Source organism: Cladophialophora psammophila (genome assembly GCF_000585535.1).
Source record: "Cladophialophora psammophila CBS 110553 chromosome Unknown aczJe-supercont1.9, whole genome shotgun sequence".
In the NCBI taxonomy this organism is placed as follows: domain Eukaryota; kingdom Fungi; phylum Ascomycota; class Eurotiomycetes; order Chaetothyriales; family Herpotrichiellaceae; genus Cladophialophora; species Cladophialophora psammophila.
The window spans coordinates 1,292,251-1,312,094 of NW_006912930.1; the positions used below are offsets into that span (position 1 = coordinate 1,292,251).

The 19,844-nt window shown below is 52.2% G+C and overlaps 8 protein-coding genes across 8 annotated transcripts; 3 read left to right on the forward strand and 5 right to left on the reverse strand.

Annotated features, from left to right (window-relative positions):
• Positions 1 to 195: 195 nt before the first annotated feature.
• On the reverse strand, positions 196 to 2,002 carry A1O5_06649 (protein-tyrosine phosphatase; the record flags this gene model as incomplete). The annotated part of the gene is made up of 3 exons (XM_007747241.1): positions 196 to 1,808; positions 1,867 to 1,951; positions 2,000 to 2,002. 3 exons carry the CDS (start codon positions 2,000 to 2,002, stop codon positions 196 to 198), a joined length of 1,701 nt encoding a protein of 566 aa, XP_007745431.1.
• Positions 2,003 to 3,546: 1,544 nt separating this feature from the next.
• On the forward strand, positions 3,547 to 5,253 carry A1O5_06650 (uncharacterized protein; the record flags this gene model as incomplete). The annotated part of the gene is made up of 3 exons (XM_007747242.1): positions 3,547 to 4,141; positions 4,203 to 4,631; positions 4,685 to 5,253. 3 exons carry the CDS (start codon positions 3,547 to 3,549, stop codon positions 5,251 to 5,253), a joined length of 1,593 nt encoding a protein of 530 aa, XP_007745432.1.
• Positions 5,254 to 5,835: 582 nt separating this feature from the next.
• A1O5_06651 (uncharacterized protein) lies at positions 5,836 to 7,158 on the forward strand (the record flags this gene model as incomplete). The annotated part of the gene is made up of 1 exon (XM_007747243.1): positions 5,836 to 7,158. The coding sequence occupies one exon, from the start codon at positions 5,836 to 5,838 to the stop codon at positions 7,156 to 7,158; it is 1,323 nt and encodes a 440-aa protein (XP_007745433.1).
• A 149-nt stretch (positions 7,159 to 7,307) lies between these two features.
• On the reverse strand, positions 7,308 to 8,668 carry A1O5_06652 (uncharacterized protein; the record flags this gene model as incomplete). The annotated part of the gene is made up of 2 exons (XM_007747244.1): positions 7,308 to 8,040; positions 8,115 to 8,668. 2 exons carry the CDS (start codon positions 8,666 to 8,668, stop codon positions 7,308 to 7,310), a joined length of 1,287 nt encoding a protein of 428 aa, XP_007745434.1.
• Positions 8,669 to 8,813: 145 nt separating this feature from the next.
• On the reverse strand, positions 8,814 to 9,495 carry A1O5_06653 (uncharacterized protein; the record flags this gene model as incomplete). Its single annotated transcript, XM_007747245.1, has 2 exons — positions 8,814 to 9,242; positions 9,385 to 9,495. The coding sequence occupies 2 exons, from the start codon at positions 9,493 to 9,495 to the stop codon at positions 8,814 to 8,816; spliced, it is 540 nt and encodes a 179-aa protein (XP_007745435.1).
• A 1,815-nt stretch (positions 9,496 to 11,310) lies between these two features.
• On the reverse strand, positions 11,311 to 11,968 carry A1O5_06654 (uncharacterized protein; the record flags this gene model as incomplete). Its single annotated transcript, XM_007747246.1, has 3 exons — positions 11,311 to 11,439; positions 11,506 to 11,877; positions 11,939 to 11,968. The coding sequence occupies 3 exons, from the start codon at positions 11,966 to 11,968 to the stop codon at positions 11,311 to 11,313; spliced, it is 531 nt and encodes a 176-aa protein (XP_007745436.1).
• A 1,154-nt stretch (positions 11,969 to 13,122) lies between these two features.
• Positions 13,123 to 14,622, forward strand: A1O5_06655 (oxidoreductase; the record flags this gene model as incomplete). The annotated part of the gene is made up of 1 exon (XM_007747247.1): positions 13,123 to 14,622. The coding sequence occupies one exon, from the start codon at positions 13,123 to 13,125 to the stop codon at positions 14,620 to 14,622; it is 1,500 nt and encodes a 499-aa protein (XP_007745437.1).
• Positions 14,623 to 15,405: 783 nt separating this feature from the next.
• Positions 15,406 to 17,648, reverse strand: A1O5_06656 (uncharacterized protein; the record flags this gene model as incomplete). The annotated part of the gene is made up of 2 exons (XM_007747248.1): positions 15,406 to 17,391; positions 17,460 to 17,648. The coding sequence occupies 2 exons, from the start codon at positions 17,646 to 17,648 to the stop codon at positions 15,406 to 15,408; spliced, it is 2,175 nt and encodes a 724-aa protein (XP_007745438.1).
• Between the last annotated feature and the right edge of the window lie 2,196 nt (positions 17,649 to 19,844).

Below are 19,844 nucleotides of genomic sequence, written 5' to 3' on the forward strand. Positions count from 1 at the left end.
AAGTGATTAAACAGACGGCCAAACTGCGACTGTTCATGAAAACGCATGGAAGGACGCAGCGGATGATTTGCAAAGCAGACGGCGACAGCGATCAAAGAACGAGACAAACATACCTCTCTATCCAGAGTACACATCTAACACCATGCAATGTGAACCCGCGTTGCTAAGGGTGTCAATGCCTTTTAAGTCATAAAATCATACCGAATCATCCTTGTCCACCTGATGATCGGTAACCTCTCCCTTTTTTGCAGCCTTGTCCTCCGAAGGCCTCATTTTAGAAATCACGTGAGCGACCTTGGCCATCCCAGCTTCCATTCCATGACCGGTCTTGGTGTCTTGCCTGCTTCCACCTTCAGGGTCTGGAGAGCCGTCATACGAGAGCTCTTCCCCTTCTGGACCGCATTGCTTCACGCCTTGGTCTTCGGATTCCTCCACCTGTTGAGCAGCAGTGCCCATGTCTGGGGGAGTCGATCCGCCCTTCACACTTGATGCCCGACTTATATTCGCACTGTCGGCTCGGGACTTCCTGATGCCGAGTTCTTTGCCTAGGGTGCTCGCTCCTTGATTGACCATTGCACTCATTGTGAGGGCAGCGGCTCCCTTTCGACCGCTGTCAACGCCCTCGACGGGTTGGACCTCTTCATCGTCTTCGCCGCGCCAGTTTGCAGGCTGTCCTTCCGGTACTGGCTCGCCCTTCTCGGGTTCCGTGATGACTCGCCCCATAGCAGCACCATCCCCTTCTTGCTCCGCATATTTCCAGACGACTTTCAGTCTGTCAAGAGCTCTGGTGCCTTTTCTGGAGCTGCCTTTGATACCGTCCATTGCCTCCCATTCAATCTCAAAGACGCCTGAACGATGTCCTTCGTGGCCTCCTTCAAAATAAGCATTGAACCAAACATGGGCAATAGCTGTCACCATTGTGAGGCCTGTGTACCCAGCTTTGTTTCGTCGTTCAAAGTCGACGTTGATGTCGCTGGTGGGTAGTATCAGTGGTGAAGATGGCTTTAGGATGGCGTTTTGAATTGATCCCGAAGAGGCTCTACTCAAGCTCAATGAAGATGATAGTGGAGAGCCATTCTCAGGTGTGCTAAGAGTCTCACTGTCCCTTTTGCCATTAGGAAGCGGCCTCGTCTGTTGACCGTTGCTCTCTTCAACCACGGTCTTCTCTTGCCCATTGAAGGTGTGAAACGTGTGAATGCGACGGCCCCCGTCAATGTAGCCTTCTACTGAAACTTTGACACCATCTCTAAGACCCCAAACATGGATCTCCACAATTTCAGCAGGTCTTTCGACATATCGTTTGCCCAGACCGTTTGCCCATCGATCCACATAACCAACCCAGCGCAACTGACTTGGAATGCTCACGCCAAGGCCAAACCCAGGCCGCATGCGCCGCATCGTGAAGCGTTGGAGAGCATCTTCCTTCTTCCAGCCTTCCTCGCTGATAAGGTATGAGCAGGCGACAGTTCCGCTTCTGCCTTTGCCAGCCTTGCAGTGTATCACAGCCACTCTTTTCTTGTCCTTGTTCTTGCTCTGACCTGCCTCCTCATCCACTCGCTGAATCCAGTTGCGCATTGCGGCCATGACATTTGGGATGATGGCAAATGGAGGCGGGTGGTGGTCTGGCCACGGAAAGTGATGGATTCTGTTGTAGACCTCGGAATCAGGATAGCCTGTGCCCTCAGCTCGAAACTCGAAAATCGCCCAATCCTCACCGTGTTTCCGGTCCAAGAAGCCGACCAGCTGATCTAGGGGGTTTCGATAGGCTTTCCTGGGCCATACTGAACTAGGACCTGAAGTAACAACAACTGGTGAGTGTCAGCACAAGAGCCGCCGCGCTTTCTCCCGGCCCGAAATCCAACCTACTGTAGTCAGTGACATAGCACAGGTCCAGCCCTGCTTCAGGATGTCTGGCACGGGGGCCTGCGACTATTTGCCGGAGAAGTGAAGCCTGGCCTCGTCAGCTGCGTTAGATTTGAGACTCATGCACATCACGCACCATCTTCCCATCAAGCGGACCTTTCGCTATCTGGACATCATGGGTGATTCCTTCAGCAGTCGCACAACCAGCGATTGCCACTGAGCAGAGCGTGCGAGGTTCTAGACATATTTGTGCAGGTGGAGTGCGGTTCGTCAGCCTCACCTCCAGGATTCCAGAAGCCACGGCGCGTTGGATGGATGCATTGACGTCATTGCCTCACTGCGATTCCTGTCACGACTGGAATCTCGAAAGTAGTTTGGCTCGGCGGCAAAAGCACTGGTCAATCTGCTCGCGCCGAGCCCTAGAATAAGCGCCCAATTCTCATGAACCCAGAACCCAGAACCCAGAATCCTACTGCTGTTGTATGCCTCTCAAACAGGGATTCTCGAACCCGTTACATGGAGAACTTGGTCTTAGCATTTGGAGAGCTGTTCCGGCTCCAGGTGGACTCTGCTGGCCTATGGCCCTGGAAGCATCAAAAATGAAAGTGACGTGAATGGCTATAAAGAAGCCATCGACGAAGATGCTCCTGAGGACGGGAGTGACAAGCGCCGCTAGGTCGTCCCGCGTGAACAAAGCATTAACCTCCACCTCAAGCTCTCTATTGCGAATATCCTCCAAATGCCAGCGTTTCCAATATTACCCAAGGAGAACGGTTGACTCTCTGCAAAACAACATCCATCGTTCGGAAATATACCGAGTAATGCACCCAGGATTTCAATGGTTAGCGACTGAGACTGCTTTGTCCCAGCCAACGAAAAATCTGTTCCGGCAAGTGGATGAAGAGAATACAGGCATGCAGGCTGCCCGCTGTCGTATTCGCTTAGTGTGCCCCTTGATCCTCTGCTCCGGCATTCATTCGAAGACGACTCAAATTCCTAGATCCTATCTTGCGAGTTTGGTATCGGGTCATGCTGTGATCCGCAAGATTTCATTGCAAAAAGTCGACCGGATAGACCGATACGGCCTTTATTTAAACACATACGTTCCCCCTTGCTACAGAGCAGAAGAAGATTGCGGAACACGACCGCCTTCCGCTGAATAATAAACATTCACCTGCCCAGCCGCCCAGGGTGCCGGGGATCCTCAGGCCCCGACCCTCCGCAAGATGTAAAGTTATCTCCGAACCAAGTTCTACTCGGGCGACATGCGGACACTGAAATCACCGGCTTGTTGGAGGAGTTTGTTGGCTATCTTCTCAATAAACTCGTGCGACTTGACAGGTATTCTAAGCTCAACCCTTGGGCGAAAGCCATTTACTCGGGCAGATAAATCTCTTCCAAGAGCCCCTACCCCTTTGAAGGGAGGTATCTCCACAATTGCCAAAAGCAGAACTATTTGTACGGGGTAATACGGTAGAGGACAATCCGAGCTTCCTAGACCCTGCCATGCGTGCTCAATCCGAACCCCCAATGCAAGATATGATTCGCCGCGACGATATCTCCGAAGCGAGCCCCACGAGCTCCACAGGTTCATATATACAGGACGCGTCTGCTGGGTGGCATAATGAGATCTTTGGAGGGTAACAGCTCTCCTCTTTCCAAAAGGTTGAATGCTTTATCGGAATGACTGTCGAAAATCTGCAGCAAGCACCCCCGTGCTCGTCGCTTGATTTGGAAGCACCAGACGGGTATGCCTCACAAGAGCAGCCTCTTGAAAAGGAAATCAGTGTTGGCGACGGCATTTCACATCAAAGCAGCAGACCCCTTGCGGAGTCCTTCTCACTGCTGCACGAGATCCTCTTTGTGGGCATCATATGCACTGCACAGTTCACCACGCAAGTCGGCCTGGGCCAAGCGCTTTTCATCATCCACGACATAGGGCAAAGCTTCAATCTCACCGATCCAAGCGAGTTGACATGGCTGATTGCCGGGTACAGCTTGACGGTTGGGACATTCATCCTCATCAGTGGACGACTGGGAGATATGTTTGGTTACAAACTAATGCTGATCATCGGATTTACCTGGTTCTCGCTCTGGTCAATGATCGCCGGGCTAGCCATATACTCAAATCATGTACTGTTCGTCTTCGCTAGGGTCTTCCAAGGAATTGGGCCTGCCATCCTCCTACCAAATGGGGTCGCTCTCCTCGGTGCAAGTTATGCGAATGGCAGCCCTAGAAAAGATATGGTATTTGCGATCTTCGGTGCTTGTGCCCCTGGTTAGTCAATGTCCCCAGATCAACCAGGCTTTGTTTTCGGTACTGATTTGCTCCTTTTCAGGCGGCTCGCTCATCGGCGGTGCTTTTGCAGGGGTCTTCGCTTTGGCATGGTGGCCGTGGACATTTTTCTCTTTCGCCATTAGCCTCGCCATCCTTGCAATGGCCTCTTTCTTCGTCATTCCCGAACCCCCGCAAAGAACCGAATTTGCGAAATATTCCCTCCGAAACAAAATCGAGCTCCTTGATCTGCCTGGCGCCACGGTGGGCGTTACCGCCCTGGTATTGTTTAACTTCGCCTGGAATCAAGCACCAATTGTGGGCTGGCAGAAGGCATATGTCTACGTGACCATGCTCATCGGAATTCTGCTAGTGCCGTTGTTTTTCTACATTGAGTTTCGGGTCTCTAAAGCTCCTCTTGTGCCTTTCGATGCACTAAGTGTGGATGTTGGATTTGTGTTGTCTTGCATCATCTGCGGTTGGGCTTCATTCGGTACGAATCCTTGTCAGATGCGAGTGTCTCTTGACTAATCGGTGGCAATCTAGGTATATGGGCTGTATATTTGGTCAATTTCTTAGAGATTCTACGAGGCGCATCACCTCTGCTTACCGTGGCATACATGAGTCCGGTGGCCATTTCAGGCGCTTGTGCATCCGTCGTTACAGGGATCCTCTTGTCCAAACTTCGGCCTGCAATGGTCATGACGATCGCACTTACGTGGTTCACCGTTGGACACATCCTGGTGGCCACTACCCCTGTCCACCAAACGTACTGGGCACAGACTTTCGTCGGACTGGTGCTGATACCCTGGGGGATGGATATGTCTTTCCCTGCGGCAACAATCATTCTCTCGAACGCTGTGCGCAAAGAACACCAAGGTATCGCGGCCAGTCTTGTCACCACAATCGTCAACTACAGTATATCTCTGGGACTGGGGTTCGCAGGGACCGTGGAGGTGCACGTCAATCACGGCGGACGCACCCCACATGAGATCTTGCTGGGGTACCGTGCAGCATGGTATCTTGGAGTCGGGTTCGCCGGGCTCGGATTGTGCATAAGTATTGTGTTTCTGCTCAGAGACTACTTTGGGCGCAGTACGAAGAATCGTGTATGACCATAGGAGCGGCGTTTTACAGCGCCTGTGCGCCCCATCGACTTGTATAACAGTGGTTTCTTTTGTATCTAGATCGGTCCATTTTTAGACTTCTGATTTAACATCATGTTTAATTGATGTTGAGCCTTCAGAAAAATCGACGCGAGCTTGATTCAGACTCAGACTCGAGAAGTACTAAGATAAAGAAGCTCGTGCACTAAATTATGAGGATGCTGCAGATACGAAGCGCCGAGCCGAGGCTCCGGTCCTTGAGGTACGGACATGGATAACTGTAAGCCGGAAGCCGTCATCCAGATTGTAACATAGCTCGGGGGCCCGAGAACCCTGGGAATAGGGAAGTTCAGCCTTGTCCAGCCTCGCCATGTTGTTTTTAGGATGTACTCAATCGGGCTTGTGGTCGACAGTACATTTGATTCAGAGAATCATACGACGGGGCATGCAATAACCATCTCCGCACATGCGAACTCCATCACGCAATAATATTGCACTTCATGTGGCCCCATCATCGCCAATGCGCATGGTAGAAGCCCGGGAGCAGGTACCGTTCCCAGTGATGGATGGGACAAGCCGCTCTTGCTCACCATGTCCTTGACCTTCACCCAGGGATTCCTCCTGGGACAGCTCTCGGTGGTTGTCTTTCTAGGATGTTTCATCAAGTTCTTCATCTTCGGTGAAGCGCCATCGCCGCCCTCGCGAAGAGCAGCTGCTGCCTCTCGCCGAACGCCGACGCCCAAACACGTCCGGACCACGTCCCTGCACGGTCTCGCGTCCTCCAAGACTCCCACGCCTCAGTCGCTGAGGACCAAGGCCAGCGCCACCAATATCCTCCGTCCTGTGCCGACCAATGCCACCGACATCGCCTCCATCCTGAGGAAGACATACTACCAGATCCCCGGCAAAAGTCATGGTCACGGTCACGGCGGTCATGGCAAGCATCATCACTCCACGCACCAGCCAGAGAGTCTGGACTGGTTCAACGTCCTGCTTGCTCAGACAATAGCACAATATCGCCAGACGGTCTACAATTTGCGAGATGGTTCGGGAGGCTCCTCGGCTATTCTAGCAAGCCTCGAGGCGACGATCAATGATCCTGAAAAGAGGCCGTCCTACATAGGCAAGATCAAGATTACTGAGATTTCCATGGGTGAGGAGTTTCCCATCTTCAGCAATGTCCGTGTGATTGCTGTCGACGACGATCTTTCGAGTGCCACTGGTGGAAGACTGCAAGCTTTGATGGATGTCGATCTGTCCGACGACAATCTCACCCTGGCCATTGAAACCGCACTCATCCTCAACTACCCCAAACCCTTCTCCGCCGTGCTGCCAGTCGCTCTTGCTGTCTCGGTCGTAAGATTTTCTGGCACTCTTTCCATCAGCTTTGTCCCTGCTACAGAGGACGACCCCTCAAGCGAAAACAAGCATGCTTCCTCGGGTAAGCCCAAGACCAATCTCGCATTTTCCTTCCTCCCCGACTATCGACTCGATATTTCTGTTAGAAGCTTGATCGGATCCCGCACTCGCTTGCAGGACGTACCAAAAATTGCTCAGCTGGTGGAAGCACGAGCACAGGCGTGGTTCGAGGAGAGGGTTGTCGAGCCAAGAGTGCAAGTGGTTCCGTTGCCTGGTCTATGGCCACGGATGGGCAAAACCAGGGTGAGAGAAGGTCAGGATGATGAGCGACCTTCTACTCAGGACGACCGTCGGTCATCTTCATTCGTTGAGCATCGCAAGGAGCCGAAGCCAGAGGACAATTTCCCATCTCAAGAAGAAACCGAAAGAATGTTCGAGGGCCTCAGGTGGCGTACTGCTCATCATCGTGCCGACAGTCAAGTCATCGAACACGAAGATGATGCTCAAACTCCTCAACCATTGCGGGTTATGCCTGGAGCTCTTCCGGCTTCATGAGAAAGGCCCAGCCAACATTCTTGCACCATATCAAGGTCGTAACTTTGTTGGAGCCAAGCAAGTCAGCGGGTCGCCACTCGTCTGTGTACATTGCACTGCTCTGTGCGATTTACTACAACGGCAGGACGTCGCTTTGAGTGTGTATCCATTCAAGTGGCATCTATTGTGCTTGGTGGGAACATCTCATCCCATAGCCATCGAAGAGGCTCACTGCAAACTGGCTTCCACCACAAGAACCTGGAGCAAATCATTTCAAGGATGGTCCAGTCTTGAATCTGCAAAAGTAAAATCTGCTGTAGCAGTTGCTCAATATACCAGGGTCGTTGGGGTGTGAAGTTTGATGCGATTGCCCCCAGCGTGAGCGACCACAGTAAAACCTGGCTGTGCAAATCCCAACACCCGAGAAGGTCGCAAGCTTCCAAGGTCTGACGTAGCATCAGAGCAAGCCTTGGTTTCACCCTTTGCTGGGGAGGGAGGGGGAAGATAACCATCTCACTAAAAACCAAGGTGGCCAAACGCACGGCGTGATGGACACACAGTTCCGGACGCGACAGATCCAATGGACATGGCATCTGAGAGAGGAGTCTATGCTGTGTGCAGTTGCGGACTTCCGAGAGCTCTTCGACCTCGGGGGCGGTGGGGCCGCCGCGCACATGGTGATCTAACGCCACGGTGACCTCGGAGAAGGCGTCCAAGACATCGAGCAATTGCCGGCCGGCAGGGCTTTGACGGAGGTATCGAAAACCTGCGCCGAGTTTGGAATCCAAGTCGATTGCCACGGGGTCGAGCACATGTCTTCCTGTAGAGACGAGCGACTTGACGGGGTTGCGCCACGGGAAGTTCGGTCTGCATGCGTATTTTGAAGCAAAATAGACATCACACCTTGACATGGTCGTTGAGAATCAAAAGTTTCTGGTTCGGGGTGGAAGAAAAAAAAAGACAGCGACAAAACTTACAATTGTAGTGTATCGGCCATTCCGTACAACTCAACCCCCTCAAGCCCTCCTTTCCGACCGATCAAAAGCAAGATCCCCTGGATGTGCTTTTCATCATTGACCATGGCGCCGTAGACGTGGAGGTTGTTAACTTTGGCCATGGGAGATATGGGGTGGACTTTCGGATACACTACATCGTCCCTAGTGTGATGAATACTCATAATCGTCACGGCCATAATCAGCGCATCGGTGGGTACACTGCTTGCAGTCGAAGGTGCTGCGTTCCCGTTCCCGTCCTCGTTCCCGTTTCCGGTTTCTCCCGATGATGCGATGCTGCTGCGGTCTCGTCCTCCCTTCCCTTTGGCAGAGGAAGAGAGGCTGAGCGCTTGCAATTGCTCGTTCACCAACTTGATCGTCTCGACCTTGTGCGACAGGCGCAACAAGGGTGCTGAATCGTTGATTTCTTGGCCGTTGTACGCGCAGAGAATGTGATACGAAGCCGCGTAGACGAAGGCGTGGAACGCGACGGGGTGCTCCATGCCGCACTTCAGCCAGGCCGACTTGACGGGGTTCATGTTGGAAAGCGACCGTTGGACGGGGACGGTGTTGGGCCAGGAGTAGGTTAGAGCCTGTTGTGTAGCGGAAACGCCATGTAGCTTGTCAGTAACAATTAGACTTCCCCATTCTTTGTCGCCTGGCGGGAAATGGGGATTCTCCCCTTCAACCAGCTAGCCGCAAGAAAGGGGCGCTCGGCAGGATAGTACGTACGTGGTCGAGAACTTGGTGGATGAAAAGGGGCACGCCCTGGACCGGGAGAGCATCGAACGGATCGATTCGACCTTCGCCAAGAACTGACTTGAGAAGGCGTGAGGTGTTTGACTGGAGAGCGACGACGCCGTTGCGGTCGTCGTCGGGGGGCGTGCGCGGCGATCCTGCTCGCCTGGACAAGCCGTCGTCCTCTCCCTTCTCGCTGTGCTCTTCGTCCCCGTGATCGCGAACTTCATCACCATCTCGCGGATCTCGCGCAGGGCCTTTGCGGCCTGCATCTCGTTTTGGTCTCTCGAGCGGGCCGGCATGTCCTTCTCCTCCCCTTTTGAGCGCCTCGAGGCGCTTGACTCTCAACGCCCTGTGGTAGTTCTTGGTGATATGCTGAAACGCATGACCGTTAAAAAATGCCTAAACTTTCTAACCTGGCACCGCCGAACGATTAAGGAGCCATGGGCCGTGGAAGGAGGTTCTCTTTCTCATTTCCTGGAATGGTCGGGTTTCTTTAGGGTGACGAGAAACTTACCGCGCGCACTTCACTTGGGCCGCCTCGACGTCTCTTCTGGCCTTTGACTGGTTCGACGGGCTTGGAGTACTCGACAAACATGAACCGGCTCGCGGGGGCGTTACACGCCATTTCGGAGTGAGCTTGCTCATCTACCTACCACCGCACCGAGACAGGACTGAGTTGTGGTCGTCGAGGTCGAGTAGGAGGGGATATGATCCAAATGATGAGATCCAACGCGGGGGGACGCGGGCCCTGGCTCTGGCCGTTGTACCCAAGTCCGTTGTCGCCGGTATTTATTTCCCAAGGGGCCCGGACGTCGATGATATAGATGGATAAAAGCCGAGATATGAAAGTTGAGAGCGTTATAGCAAAAGAAGATGGATAATATTGAAGTCAGAAATTTGAAGAAATGGATGTGTCAGCAGGGCAATAGGGCAGTATTAGGCGTCAATTATGGATGAACACAGGCACTAAATGGGCTTGGACCTAAGCTGTTAGGCGCTGGGTGTTCGGTGACCCGGGGTGCCGAGCAAACGAAACGATAGGCGACACAGTAGGAGGCCACATAGGTTAGAAATGCCTGGGTAGGTCGCCTAAGAGAAATGCCTACTAGCCTAAAACATCGGCGTTGGTGGGCGGGGCTCAATAGCCTCAGTGGCCCGTTAAGCGGGCTCTCCAGGCGGGACCCAGAAGCGGAAAATGGTCGATTTTGGTGTCACCCCCGCGTTTTTGTTACCAACGAGCTGGCGGGCTTGTTTGCTTCGTTGCTTGCTGCGCACGCACCACGACACTGCACCACACCACACCACCATCTCTTCGAAACAGTTCCATACTTGTACGCCGCCTACATCCCTACCGATCTCGATATCTGCGGAAGATCGGAATTCTGGGCAACTCCAGGGTCTGGAGCAGTTATGGAGCCCATGGTGAAAGCTGAACTCACTAGACAATTCCCAAGACCTGTGCAAATCGGCACGGAAAAAGAAACCAGGTATCTGACCACTTGTGCCGCCACCGCCTACCTTACTGTACCCAGTACCTCGTACGATGCCATCCAATTGCCTACCCAGGTACCAGCAAGTATGTAAAGGGGTCGTAATCTGTCCTTCAGCCTTCCTCAGCCTTGGATGCCAAATCCGCCCGGATCTCCGGCTTTGGCCGCCCACCATTTTACCCTTCTGGACGATGCTCTCCGTTACTAAGCACAGCAACATCAGTAGCGGGAGCAAAAGCACTGGCACCCCCCTGCCCGCAATGCGACGTCGCGATTCAGTCCTGTAACAAGCACTTCCCTAGAGAAAAGACTAATATATACCGAGTACCCGTACGGCATTTAAGCGAGAAAAAGCAGCTCGTGGAAGTGACAGATTGAAAGCAGAGTTATGCCAAAAACAATTCGATCCTGGAGAAAAGTCCAAATACTGCTTGCCTACACAGGTATACAGAGAGTGTTTCCGCGAGTTGCCGGCCATTTCCGGCAGCCCCAATCTAACGTCAGCCTTGCTGGACGTTGCACATCCCTTCTCTGGACCACTAGGAGGTCGCTGGACCGCTCTCTCCTTATGGTTAATGGTAGTATTCGCTCTCAGAACCCAGAGATTTACAAGATCTCCCGTTTCGGAGATGGGATCCCGCATTACAACACTCTATGACCAAGGCGTCTTGCCGCATTGTAAACCTTTTGTGGACTCTGCATGTCTAGGCAATGCCATGGACGGACCGGGCGGGAAGATTCACAAAAGGTACTTCTGTTCCAGGTTCTTGCTTAAACAATATGCATTGTATTGGATGTAGAAGTCGTTTATATCAAATCAAGGACCCATGGGACGTCGTGCAATTGGCACCTTTGTGATAGGATTGCTTTCTTTGAGCTAGACTATTCAGACACGTCTCACCTGCCTTTTTCGGGTCCATGGATTTTTCTTTTTTTCTTTTCTTTTCTTTTTATGCTACAGAAACGGCATCTCTGGTATGGATGTAGTTCTTGCGATGTTCGTTGATGTCGGTCTCTGCACCACGGTTTAATGGTGTCCACTTGGGCTCGTCTTGGAACAGGCGCATAGCCTTGATGTACTGTTTTATTCAGTCAGCACCCGCCCACATTGATTCCTGTCCCATCAGATGAGCCATTCCACTCACATTGGCCTCGTCGGTAGTGAATCGGTGATAGATACCCGCGGGGAGAATGATCAGGTCATCCTTTTCAAGCCGAATCCTGACCCAGTCGTCGTCCTTGGACCTAACGTCAAAATAACCTGCCCCGTCCCGGATGTATCGGATTTCCTCGTCTTCATGTAAATGCTCGTTGAAGAACATCTTTACCTTGTCTTCATAGACGGCTCCCATGGCTTGTGGAGAGACGGTGATCTCATCGCGGTTCTTGTATTTTCTATCTTGTGCCAGGGCGTTGACTGAGGACAGTTCTGGGCAGTGGTGGTACAGAACACCTAGTTGGGCCAGGTAGGAGGGATCAACTGCACGGCCCGAGTCATGCGGGAGGCGCTGGTCGCCCTGCGGAGAGACATTAGCAGTGAAAGGAGCAGAATCAGCCGGAGAAGCGTCGTGTATTTACCTCTTGGTTATCGAACCAATATGCCTTCATGGTGGTTGCGGCGGGGTTTTAAGCGGGTGGTGAAGTTGGGCCGGGAACAAAAGGTCTGGCCGTGCCGTGAGGGGGTAGCGATGGATGATCAGAGGGCGAAGGGAGGGAGGTATGTCGGGATTTAAGTATTCTGCCCACAGGAATCAAGAGGAATCCTACGACTTGGATGGCAATTGCACGTTGAGAGAAATCTTTTTGCCTTTGGTCAGATTGGAGAGAGCGAGACTCTTGCGCAGTGGCCAGTGAGGCGGTGGCTTGAACTTGGTGGGGAATCTGGGATGCCATCCTCCCTGAAACTGTCAAACCCGAGGTCATCGCCATCACCACCACCCTTCAACACCTGTTCACCCAGATCTTTTCTCCGTGTCCACCATGTCTGCTGACAATTGAAAATTCAACTCAAGCACCACCTTGAATGGCACCATCGATCGTATGCCTACACGCGACCGACTCCTTTGAAGAACATCACGATTGAGCCGCTTTCGTTTCCTCTCATCCTCATCGCTCGTTGCCTGGATCGGGACCAGATCGACCCCACAAGAACAGGGACATTGCCAGCTGTTGGCCTGGTGGTCTCTTCCTGCACAAGACTGGGCCTAGCCTTCTGACTAAAGAATGCCACACAAATCCTTCTAATGCCCATCGACCTAAAGCAACAAGTAAGCACTTTCTACGACCAAGGCCCACATTATTCTCCCGCTTGTTCCTGTCAGGCTTCAACCACCTTCCTTCAACCAGAACTGATCTTCCTGGCCACCGCCAGTGACTGCCATCTGGCTCCATTGAGGCATATGCTTACATACAGCATCTGTACCGAATCAGCGCCTTCCGAAGCCTGAATCCTCTCCTCCGCTACCACAGTGCTCGACCTAGTATCACCGTCGGAGGTAGCCCGTGAAGGCAGGGGCGTCAAGTGGCATGCAACTGATCAGCCAGCGACTTGTCTAACCCACCCGGGTTACCTCTGTGTTTTCCAGATGTCGTGCCTGGAGGGGGATCGCGGTCGGATGCGCTGAATTGTCTGATTCTGATATCATTGGTTTGACCGAAGCCTTCCCCCCTGATCATATTGTATTGGTCTGGCCTGGGCTGTGTGGTACCAACTTCTACGGGAATACAGAGCGCTGCAATATCATCCCTTCAATTCTAGGAAAATGGATGACCTCCGGCGCACCAACTCCAGTGACACCCACTCAGCATCACCTAGCGCGACCCTTCGCTCGACTCTTGCTCCGACAACTGGCGCCGGCAAAATCTCCCTACCATATACAACCGACCCGCCGTCTCCAGCAAACCCGCCGCAACAGAAGGTATGGCTCATATTCGGTGCAACAGGACATATGGGCCGCTCTGTGACCAAAGCCGCCCTTGGCCACAACGACATTGTCGCTGCCGTGGGTCAGTCCTTCGTCGATGACCTAATGAGTGTGAGAAAATGGCATGATATCCCCGAACGGTACCTAGGATTGTTGTGTGACGTACGCATACGCTCTAGTGTGGCCTCTGTCATCGAGCAAACAATGAAAAAGTTCGGCAGAGTGGACATCATTGCCAACTGTTCAGGGTACGGCGTGATTGGTGCCTGTGAGGATCAGGACGAACATGAAATTCGGAACCAGTTCGAAACGAATTTCATGGGCACCTTGAACATCATCCAATTGTCTTTGCCCTATTTCCGCAGACGGCAGGACGGAAGATATCTGATATTCAGCTCCACCAGTGGCGCGCTCGGCGTTCCTGGCCTCGGTCCATACTGTGCCACCAAGTATGCTGTGGAAGGACTAGTTGAAAGCATGCTATATGAGGTCGATCCGTTCAACATCAAACTCACCCTCGTTGAACCGAGTCACTTGCGTCGCGACGATATCGATATCTTTCCCCCTCCACAACAAAACCCTCCCAGTGCAACAGCAACGACAACCAACGGGGAACGGCAGCAGCAGCAGCAACAGCAACAGCAACAACAGCAACAGCAACAACAGCAACAGCAACAACAGCAACAAAACCAAATGCAAAACAAACTCGCCCTCTTCGGCCATTTCAAAGTGGCGCGCCCTTCTTCGCCGTACGCCACGAAAGACGCGCCCGCCGCCCACGCCCAGCGGACCCTGCAATGGATGGGTGCCAACCAGCCGACCTCAGTGGTCAAGGCTGCCGAACTAGTCTGGCAGCTCGGTCACTGCCGGTATCCGCCGCTGCGCCTCCTGCTGGGAACTTTCGCGGTAGAGAGCATCCGCGACCGGCTGAAGAGCGTCATCGAGGAGATCGAGGACTGGAAGCATTTGAGTTTCCCCCCACTCGAGGGCTTTGAAGAGAAAGAGGACGGCGACGAGAAGGACGAAGGAGAGGGAGAAGGAGATGGCGATGGCGATGGCGATGGAGATGGAGATGGCGACGGCGACTGTGAAGAACGTGACGAACGTGACGAACACGACGGACATGATGATCAAGGCGGAGGTGAAGGAGATATCGAACGAATGCGCGACGACGATCCTCCTGAAGGGGACAAAAAGGGGTCTAGTCGGAACGACAATCCAGCTGTAGAGACCCTGGAGGGGCGAGGAGGACGAAGAAAAGGAGAAGGGGAAGGGGAAGGGGGAGGGGTAGGACGGGTTCAGATAAAGTTGGAGAGTGAGATGGATGTGGACGATTGAGAAGACCCAGCACCAAGACGGGAAACGAGAAGACGGATGGACCAAGGCCAAGATCGACAACATCCCTTTGGTCTTTTTGTTTATCGTCCTCTCGATCGTTTGAAATCTTTCCGGCTTCGAGTTCAAGGGGTTTTTCTTCAATTCGACACTACCTGAAAACTACAAGTCGGCTCAAAGTTTCCGCCAACCAGGCACAAGTCACATGATATCTTGTTGGCCACTCTCCTATCAACGCTCGGCTATCGCCTGGAGGCCAGCTGTATCTCAATCATCGCTTTGCACAAACAGCTCACTGCCCGGCAGTATACAGGCACAGCACACCGATAGCTCACGGGCCCTGCGGGTTGAAGTGATACCTCGAAATATACCGCCAGGAGGGGATCGATCAATGGATGGATCGATACGGTCCCTTTTTCTGTCCTCTGCGCTCAGTTTGCAACCAACGGTGAGCCACCACTAAGGCTGCTCGGCTCCACCACAGGATTTCCAACAGTCATCCAGAGTGCACATTTAACCCTTTGGCTAAATACACGCATCCGACGTCGGCCGATCGCTTGAGAAGTTCGCTGTTGTGAATTGCAATATTCGTACACTTACAGGATGGGCCTGCTCGGTGAAGCCCAAGCAGATAACCCACAAACTCTAGCCTCAGTCTCTGTCGAATGAGGTTGGATGCGGGAGGTTCGCAAGCTCAAAGCCGTAGATGGGCCTGGATTCGGATATCGATATGATACAATGTCTTTGAAAAAGAATATTCCTCACCCTCAGCACTCAATCAACGCATCAGAGGGTGATACGCATATGATCATTCGCGCCAAATGCCTTCCCACAATTCGGGCACTTCCTCGCCCTCGATGTCAGCCGCTCAGCCACACATTCATTGCAGAACGTATGCCCGCATGTCTTGATCACGGTATTTTTCAGATTCCGCTTGCAGATATTACAGTAGGCAAACTGCCTTAATATCTCGTATTGTTCGGACTGTCCCGACTTGGATTTCCATGTCTCGAGATTTCTGCGTGTGTCTTTGAGCGAGGACCGAAGCTCTTCCACTTCGACTTCGGCTGCACGGCAGGCACTAGATGCGGAGGCGAGTTTGACGTCTTTGGCGGTTGCCTGGGTTTTCAACTCCGTTATTTGGGCATTTAATTTGGATATTTCAAGTCCTTGCGTGATGTTTTGTTGTTGGACGGTTCGATGTTCGTTGGTCTTGTGTGTTAGGGCATCTTTCAGTTCGGATAACTGCTTGTCCGTTGTCACCAACAAGGCTCGCGTAGACGCTTCGGCTTCTTTCAACGCGGCGATTGCTTCTGCAGATTTGGCGTTTTGCAGCCGCAACGTTCTGATTTCACCGGCCTGAGTTTCCTTACTTTTCATCGCGGCGAAGAATTTTTGATCGGCTTTGGTCTTGTCCATTGACAGCTTTAGCACTTTCTCTTCCAGGGCGGCAAACTCCGAAACCTTTTGACTGGCGATCTTTGAGGTCTTTTGGAATGCTGTCGACATGGACGCGAGTTCCCCATTCAGAAGATTATACTTCTTTTCGAGTTCATGGTATCTGGCCCGCAGATCTTCCAGACCCAAAGCATCCAACTCCGCGTTGTCCGTCGCCATCTCGCCTGACTGAAGTGTTAGCCGCTCGTTTTCGGATTCAAGCGCCCGGATACGGTCCTCTTGCGCCGAAGCCAATTCGGTTATCTTTTTCACGGCATCTTGGTTCTGATCCAGAGAAGCTTGCTTAACAGCCTGATCTGCCAATAATTCATCTCTGCTGTGTCGAATCCTTGCCAAATTGGCCTCTGCTGCCGCCAACAGAGACTCCTTCTCTGCTATGGCCATTCGTTCTTCGTTTTCCAGCTGAAGTTGGTACGTCGTCCTTTCGGACCGCAATTTCGAGGCCTCTTCCTTGAGTTCGGTATTGGCGGCTTCCAGATTATTAAATTTCTTGATGATATCCTCGAGCTGCGATTTCAATTGCTTGAATAACTCAGTTTTTGCAAAGTCATCATCCGCCAAAGTTGCCGATTTGGTTTGCAGCTCCGTTAACTGTGCGGTCAACTTGGCATTTTCTTCCTCCAGCCTGTCCAATTGCTCTTTTTGCTTCTCCAGGGCCGCTACAGTCTTGTTCAATTCCTTTTCTAATTCGGCTAGCTCTTCTGAATTGTCCGTTGCGCCATTCACCGTGCTCTCTTCTCTCTTGACCGGACCGCCCTCCTCCGCTGAGGGCTTGGTTGCACCTAGTAAAGCCTGTTTTTCGAGTTTGGCGACCGTTACACTCTTCGCCCTGTCAATCTTGCGTTCGGCCGTCATATATCTGAGGGAGGCATTTTCTAGCTGGTGATCCAGATCGTCTTTCTCCATCTGCAGTCGCTGTAATTCGACCCTTTGACTCTTTTCTCTCGCCGACAACTTATTGATCTGTGATTGCAATGTCGCTACGTCTGGCGATGACGACTTTGTGAGAGCAGCCATTTTTGAAATCACAACTTTGATCTGTTCCTTGCGGCTGCGCAGATGTTCTTCAAATTGTTCCAGGTCTGAAAAAAGGAGCGCAGACGACGAGGACTCAGCGTCCATGTCTACGTCATTATCACCTTCGCCGCTGACTTTGAGTTCGTCGATAACTTGTTGGAACCATGAATCAATCGTTAGGACATGGTCGTCGTGATATCGGGCCTTCTTCCGCATCTCTTTCAATTGAGCCTCTAGAGTGTTCTTCTCCCGCTTATATTCCTGCATCTGTCGGAATATCGCATCTTTCTGGAACCTCTGTACACAGAAACGCGGCGTTAGCTTGAATTCAGAAACACAGGGCGCGAGATAAAGGCTAGGCTTACCTCCAGATCATCTTTCCAAGGCATGTCATCGTCCTTATGAGATTTAGATGCGCCATTTGCAGAAGTGGCCTGCTTCTTCAGCGGAGGAGCGGAATCGACGGAATCGTAAGGCGAAGGTCTTTTACGCTCTTCCATCTTGACTAGGCTCTGTTGGGAGAGGGAAAGGGGGAGAGATTCGACGGCCGTCATCAGTCCTGCTGCACTAAGGGGCTCTGCTTCTCGGCAGTGAATATCCTTGAAGGAGGCCCGCGTTGGCAGCAAAAGTGAGTGACGCCGCGAGAGGAGGTCGTGGATGAAGTCTCTGGTAGATAAGTTTGTTGACGGAAAGAAAGCGCAGAGGCGAGGACAAAAAGAAGAATGAAGATGTCGAGCCGCTGCGGACACGGCAGACGAAAGCGGTTAGCGGTGGCCGCATCTTGGCGCTACACGCGGAGCCTGAAAACTTGCTCGCCACCTCACTTTGGGAATCACCCCGATCGTGCCGCTTTTACACCCCCTGCCCGCGACTCACCCTCCTCCAACTTCTACCCTTGACGTCTCTCTTACCTGGACGGTTCTATATTTCACGCCATGAAGAAGCCCAGGCGGGTGCGCTTGTCAATGCGGCCGATGAGCTTTCCGCCCTCGACCGTAAGGGACGAATTGAGCCTCTTCAAACCTCGCCTTTCGCCAACAAGCTTGACATATGTCTTGTCTTGTCTTCCTGGACGAGGCTCGCACGAGAGGTACGGACTTAAAGCTGCCAGATTATTACAAGGCAGCGGGTGGCTCTAGGAGGGTATAGAGCGCTTCTTCCGCGTCATTATCTTCTGGTGCATCTTCTTTCAGTCGCAGGAACTCTGATTTTCCCGGACAGTTCGCTATGTCCTCCGCTCGGACATAGATGTGGGACGAGTTTCCCATCGCAATGAACGACAAAGGATGCCTCGTCAAGACCGCAGTCAAAGTGGGCCACGTTCCGGCTTAAGAAAGTTTTCATGAAGACATCAACGAGGTAAATTGTTTCCGGAGCCTGTTGATTTCGGAAGCCCCTTCGTTCAAAGTTGAAGACAAGTTCATCGGTCCTGGTGCTCACGGGTGCCAATTGTTGTACACAGAACAGGAGTGGATCTATCTGCTTGATTGTGTTCTGTCCCTCTGGCTATTCAGAGAGACTCTGTCTGTTTATATACACTTTGGCCTGTGATCTGAAGGCCATTCCTGAAACCTCCTATTCCGTCGCCATCCTATCACAGATCGGCGAGAACAACGAGGTTGAGGTAGGTGCCGCAGTTGGTGAAACGCCTAGCGTCTCATGTGGTTTGCCACAGTGGCTATCTCGAGACCTGTCAACACCAAGCCTCAATATCTTCCAGAAATATACCCCATCCTCACTTTTGAAACTGAGTCAATGTACGCTCACGGCACCAATCACTAGGACAAAGGCTTAAGTAGATGCCTCCCGCAGCTTCACGCCCGCCTTCCTCTTCCACAGAGAGAGGACGGCGTTCAGAGGTGCATGGATATTCTCATTCGCTTGACTTCTGTGTCGAGCAAGTGTGACCGAGTGGGTGCGGGACAACGTCAGGCTGCAATACCCAGACGCACCGTGATGGTCTAACATGCCATCGACTGCGATATCGATTAGCAATGAAACGCTGCGAGGTGTTCGTAGAGGGAGTCTTGGATCGAGTCACCGAGAGCTCACTATCTGCCTTGGTTGCCTAGAGGTTGAAATCCGCTAGCATAATGACTGTGACCGTGCCCAAATGGCAGGTGCATAGTGATAAGGACACTTGATCAAAGCGTCTCCTCCTAAATTGCAATCCTTACACGAGTTTCCCCCCTCCATCCGCAATTTAACAACATCTCTCACTCCTACTCTGAATTGATAGAGGGCTAGATGCGGTCGGGACCGTGCAGCTCTTCAAACACTTCCCAGGTACGTTGTGCGTTTCTAGTTAGGATTGGCATTTCTCCTTTTACTTGGTGTTGATATTGTCAGACCCAGACCAAACCAACTGAAATACCTGTAGGCTAAGATCCAAGGCCTATCGCCATCTCCGTCAGTTCACTGAGTGATGTTGGAAGCGAACGACGCCCAGCTCTTGGAGGGTGTTGTCTGTACTATTGTTAACGAGGAAACCTCCTCGCTGCCACGCACCTGCTTTCGTTTCATAGCAAATGAAGTCGATAAGAGCATTAGGATTATGGCCGAGACCCAGGAGCCACTAGAATAAGCAGAAGTTGAGGGACCTCAGGGAAATGCTCGCAAGACCACGATACAGGCCTCTACCCAATGATGCCCAATTTGAATTATTTAGATATGAAGCTGAGCGGCATAGCTTCGTGAATGCATTAAATTTGCACAACTTTTGGCCGGCAAAGGAGGAGGCATATTGCGAT